The 6,119-nt window shown below is 42.4% G+C and overlaps 1 protein-coding gene across 2 annotated transcripts in view; it reads right to left on the reverse strand.

Annotated features, from left to right (window-relative positions):
* PIK3C2A (phosphatidylinositol-4-phosphate 3-kinase catalytic subunit type 2 alpha) overlaps positions 1-6,119 on the reverse strand; it is a 115,563-nt gene that overhangs the window by 64,325 nt on the left and 45,119 nt on the right. For both annotated transcript variants that reach the window (XM_019519659.1, XM_019519658.1), the window contains exon 8: positions 1,706-1,840. In XM_019519659.1, the coding sequence (XP_019375204.1) occupies positions 1,706-1,840 (135 nt within the window). The remainder of the gene's footprint in view (positions 1-1,705; positions 1,841-6,119) is intronic.

A 6,119-nucleotide genomic window follows, 5' to 3' on the forward strand; every position in this document is an offset into this window, starting at 1 on the left:
GTGTGTGTGTGTGTGTGTGTGTGTGTGTGTGTGTGTGTGTGTGTGTGTGTGTGTGTGTGTGGTCTGTTTAATAAACCTGTTATTTTGAAACCCCAAGTTGTGTTTTTGTCTGTTTCCTGACTGTTTCCCCCTTGCCACCACTTATCTGGCCCCTCCAATCTCTAAGCTGCCAGCCTCAGTTTTCTGCCCCAAGCTCCCCAGTTTCTGCCTCTCTCTCTTCCCTGGCTGTCTCCTCCTTGCCACAACTTATCTGCCCCTCCCCCCCCCATATCTGTCTGCCTCAGTTTCCAATCCCAATCTACCTTAAGTAACCCCAAGCCTTAGTTCCTCAGCCAGCTTCTCTCTAGTCCACCAGTTCTAATCCTGGTTCTGGCAACTTTCACTCCCAACACTAACTCTCTCTCTCACCTTAACCTTCTCCCAATTACCCCAAGAGCCCACACAGTACCATTTAAGTTAGGAACTTACCTGTGTGTATATGTGTAGGTGGGTTGCATGTGTGTGTGCATGCACACATGCATGTATGTGTCTGAGTGTGTGTGTCTGAGTGTATGCATGCACCCAATAGATTTGTGTGTTTGTATACGTGCAACTGTGTCACACCCTCCTGTCTAACAGTGCAATACTGAGATCCTGAGAGTTGGCCTGACCCCACAGGGCAACAGGATCACAAATTTAAGTGACAGGTTATTTTGAAGATTTTTCTCCCTGTCCATCAAAAGCCTACAAAGCATTTGAAATGGATTCCATAACCTCTGGAGGAATATTTAAACTGTGACATTAACAAGCTATAGATGTGCTGCCTTCCCTGGCAAGAATTTTGCAGATGAGGCAGTGGCTGAAAGGTATCTGCTGTGTTTTGTGGAAGACTCCAGGTGAGCATGGCAAAGTTTTCCCATCTTATTAGCAAACCTGGGAAGGTAGCTAGAACACAGTGGATAAGGCACTATTAGCCAAGTGGAACAATAGCAGGAACAGCTTTACAAGAAGTCTGCTTTTTCTTCGTTTTGTTTTCCACAGTACTTAAATTTTTTTAATTAAAAAGGTTTTCAATCCGATGAAGATGTATTTAACAAGGTCTGATTTGAAATCAACTCCACAGAAAATATGTTTGCTATAAGGTAGTTTTATTTTGAGAATCTGCACCATTTTGGAGGCTCTTTGGTCCTGCATGCAAGAATCAAAAACTTCCCTGCAACTTTCAGATAAAAATTGGTGAGGAATGCAACTCAGTTCCAGAATGAAAAAGATGGTTTAGGATTTAAAAAAAAAAAAAAAAAATCCATTGGTATCAAAGGTCAGAAAATGAAGGCAAATTAACCTTACTGAAGTTTTCTGCAGAACATGGATTAATCCCAAGAACTTTACTCAGATTAATGCACAAGTGTGGCAAGCACAATGGATGCAATCAATCAATCTCATTATCATGCTGCACCCACATGTGCAAACTTTTTCACAAATTGCATTTTGAAAAATCTAAGACTGTTTAAACAGGACAAAAAGGCAAGAGTACACCATTGACGCAAATATATTTTTGAGAAGACTGAGAAGGGAGGTTATTAAAATCAAGTTATTAGAAAAATGTTAGCCTATTTCAAAAGTTATAGGTAGCTTTAGTTATTACTTATTTCTTTTCACTATTTGTAGGTATTATTTTATAAAAAGCAGTTAATCTGTGTGAAAAAGGTGCAACAGGCATGCTTACCTCAGTACTTTTACTCCTTGGAAGATTAACAGCCCTCCTTAGCTTCTTTACAGATTCTGTAATTGCTGGAGTTTCTACACCATCCAATGTACAACAGATCTTCCTGACGCTCTTAATTACATGATCTACTTGTTTCTAGAGGTATGAAAGACAAGTCAAAGTTATGGTCTTGATTTTGTCTACAGAAAGTATTACGGTTTCAGTCAATACATGAATATTTTAGAGAAAAAACAGTAAAAAAAAAAAAAACTTAGACATTATCAATAGATATCACCTTACAGTAGCCCTCCAGAAAGACTCCCAAATTTTTAACCATCAGTTTTAAGAAGTTGAACATAAAGAACAACAGCAACCTCTTCAAGTTGGTTATGGCTTTGTTATCAAAAACCCTTTTGCATGGTATCAATTTTAGTGCAGTCTCCCAAAAAGTTTGCAAACCTCCTAGCTATGTTATCTTTCTACTTTGTTTTATAGGCAGATGTGAATGCCTTGTCACAAAGTGTAGTTAGGCCATATCCTCAGCTGGTATACACTTACGCAGCTCCAAATTAATGTAACAGATGGATTGTACTACATGAATAAAGTTGCTATTCAGTTTTAAAGTGTGGGCTCAACTTTCAGACTACAAAATGTATCTTCATAAGATAGTGATGGGAAACAGTTATTTTAATATTCATGATGCTTTAAGAACGAAAGCTCATATAATTGCATTTTAGGTTGTTTGTTCTCTTTGTGCTAATTAAAGAAACTGTTAGGAAATCTCAACACTCTAACAACTGACAGACCCTACAAGTGTCCTGAAGAAAGATATTTATCTTTGGCCATATTTGTCATCTGATTGGACTGCAGATACACACAAAAGCAGCTTTAAAAAGTTCTACTTTGGTCTAGTATGCTATATATTTAGATCACAGTTGAAAAGGTTGTTTGGTAGGAACCCTAACTGCTATTTGTAGATAATGCTGCAGCAAATTGTGATTTTGGTGAATGTATTGCAGAAAGACAGATACCCACAGCCAGTAGTTTTGAAATAAGACGACATTCCCATTATCAGAACATACAAAGCATATTCAACTGTAGCATATTTCAAAGGCAACAAAACATTTAAATTAGGTGCCTCTAACATCTTTTTCCCTTATTCAAAAAAAACCCCTTCAGTTTTAAAACCCAAAGACATTCCAGAAATTCTTACTGAAACTATTATGTTTCATATAGTAACTGAAGTCCCTATTCCTTTACTTTTAAAAAAAGCATGTACAGTTGGGAAATATTTTTTGTATTTCCATACTAATGCTTCAACTTGACAGGACAAGCTTGTTTTCTAATGATCGTTTACAAGTGTTTGTATCTAAATGCGAGCGTCTAATACTGTAACTTCCTGATAAAATGTGAATATTAAGACATTATGTACTATATAGAGTCTCATGACCATACTTTGAATGGATAGTAAACTCATTTGTATTTAAAAGCATTCATATTTAAAAGCCCCCTGGGCTTGCAGGCGCATGATGAGCTTCCGCCCATGCGTCTCACACTGCTGCCAGACCAAAACAAACTTTATGATTTCATAGGTATAATGGAGACCTGGTGGGACCCAACATACGACTGATACATAGGTACAGAAAGCCTACAGACCTTGGGAAGAGGGGTTGGGGGTGTAGCCCTCTATGTGAAGGAGCAGTACACTTCCCTTCAAACCAAGGTTAGCAACCAAGGAGGGCGTCTTGAGACCCTCCGGGTTAAAATACAGGGAAGCATGGGGAAGGGGATGTAACTGTAGGAGTCTATTACAGACCTCTCAATCAAGAGGAAGAACTGGAACATGAATTCAATAGGGAACTGGATGAGGCTGCACGTTTCTGATGCTTGGGCATCATGGGGGACTTCAACCTCCCCAACATCTTGTGGGAAGAGCATACAGCCAAATCTTACTGGTTGCGTAGCTTCCTCGCTTGCGTTGATGAGCTCTACCTAACACAAGAGGCCTATAGACCGACTAAGGGAGAGGTACTGCTGGATCTGGTTCTGGCCAAAGGGGCTGATCTAGTGAGCAATCTGAGGATCAAGGGAATGCTTGAACTGATCACCTTCTCTGTCCTACGCAGAGCAGGCAAATCTCTCAGTAAAACAGAAATCCTCAACTTTGGGAAGGCTGACTTTTACAAACTCAGGAGACTGGTCAGTCAGGCACTAAGACACCATGGTCCCTTAGAAAGGGGAGTCCACGAGGAATGGTTGTTCCTTAAAAACCCAATCCTCGAAGCACATGGAAAGTCCATTCCATCCCACAGGAAATGCAGTTGGCGGGCTGGAGTACCCACTTGGCTTAATAGGGAACTTTTGGACCTCCTGAAGCTGAAAAGAGAAGCCTACACCAGATGGAAAATGGGAATCACCACCAAAGAGGACTACACAACACTAGCTTGCACCTGTAGAGAGTGGACCAGAAAAGCCAAGGCAAGACCCAAACTCAGGATAGCCATGGGAATCAAGGACAACAAAAAAAGTTTTTCTTTAGATATGTGGGAAGTTGGAGAAAGAACAAAAAGGCAACATTGGACCCAGGCTAGATCAAGTGGGGAAGCTGACATCTGACGCTCAGGAAAAGGCCAATCTCCTAAATGATTACTTTGCATCATTTCCACCCGCCCAAAGGGGTCACCCTGTTGGACAGGACGCAAAGCATCCAGAAGATGGGAGATAGTCCCACAATTAATGTAGATCAAGTGAGGGAACACCAAGAGGCTCGACATCCATAAGTCCACAGGCTCAGACGGAACACATTCGAGAGTCCTGAAGCAGCTTGTGGACATCAGAGTGTGCCCTGATGAAGGTATTTAAGAACTCATGGCACTCAGGAGAGGTACTGGAAGACAGGAAAAGAGCCAACATGGTCCCAATCTTTAAGAAAGGAAGATCAGGGGAATTACAGGCCAAATCAGTCTGACATCCATCCCTGGAAAGATCCTGGAGAAAATCATCAAGGGCTCCATCAGCAATGGAAGGAAACTGAGTGTCAGCCAACATTGCTTTGTCGCTGGAAGGTCTTGCCTGACCAACCTTGTCTCCTTTTATGACCAGGTGATTCACTGCCTGGACAAGGGAGATGAGGTTGATGTCATATCAGGATTTCAAGAAGGCCTTTGACTTGGTCTCCCATGATGCCTTCATGGTTAAACTGGAGAACTGTGGCCACAATCCTCTCATGGTCTGATGGCTTTGGAACTGGCTCTGGGGTCAGCTCCAAAGAGTATTAACTGATGGGAGCAAATCAACATGGTGCAAGGTGACCAGTGGTGTCCCTCAGGGCTCAGAACTCAGGCCAGTACTCTTCAATATCTTCATTAATGATCTGGATTCAGGTGTCAGATGTGGATTGGCAATTTTGTGGATGACACAGAACTAGGGGGCAAGGCAGTCACACTGAAGGACAGGGTGGTGATACAGGTCAACTTGGACAGGCTTGCAAGGAGGGCGGACCAAAACCTGATGGTATTCAATGTAAAGAAGAAGTGCAGGATGCTCTACCTTGGAAGGAAAAACCATCAACGTACTTATAGGCTTGGCAGTGCTACACTTGTTAGCGCCACGATCAAGAGAGACTTGGGGGTCTTGATTGACCACAGGATGAACATGAGCCACCAATGCGATGCTGTAGCTGGCAAAGCCAGCCAAACTCTGGCATGCATCCACTGATGCATCTCAAGCAAAAACCAGGGATATCATCATTCCGCTTTACTCTGCCTAAGTGAGGCCACAGCCGGAGTACTACATCCAGTTTTTGGCCCGCCCCCCCCTCACTTCAGGAGGGATGTGGATAAGCTTGAGAGAGTCCAAAGCAGAGCCACCTTCATGACCAAAGGCCAAGAGGGCAAGCCTTATGAAGAGAGGCTGAGGGACTTGGGACTCTTCAGCCTGGAGAAGACAAGGCTCAGGGGGGACTTGGTGGGAGCCTATAAGTATGCAAGGGGTATGCACCAGGCTCTGGGAGAATAGTTGTTCACCAGGGCTTCCCAAGGGATAACAAAGTCTAAAGGCTACAGACTTCTGGAAGGCCAATTTAGATTGGACATAAAGAAAAACTCCTTTACAGTTCAAGTGTCCAGGGTCTGGAACAGACTTCCCCAGAGGTGGTGCAAGCACCTACTCTGGACTCATTCAAAAAAGGAGCCTGGATGCATATCTTGCTGGGATCATTTGACCCCAGCAAACTTCCTGCCTATGGCAGAGGGGCTGGACTCGATCTCGTGAGGTCACTTCCAGCCCCTAATGTCTATGAAGTCGATTAAATCTATATTTGGGGATTTTCTGTAAATGCATAGGCAACCATCTAAAGTTAGTATGGAATAAAAGAACCTCTTGTCAAAAGATTAAATTAAAGTTGGAGAAGGTACTGTATTTTTTTTTTTTTTTT

This window comes from Gavialis gangeticus, unplaced genomic scaffold (assembly GCF_001723915.1).
Source record: "Gavialis gangeticus isolate Ggan-Ray unplaced genomic scaffold, GavGan_comp1, whole genome shotgun sequence".
In the NCBI taxonomy this organism is placed as follows: Eukaryota; Metazoa; Chordata; order Crocodylia; family Gavialidae; genus Gavialis; species Gavialis gangeticus.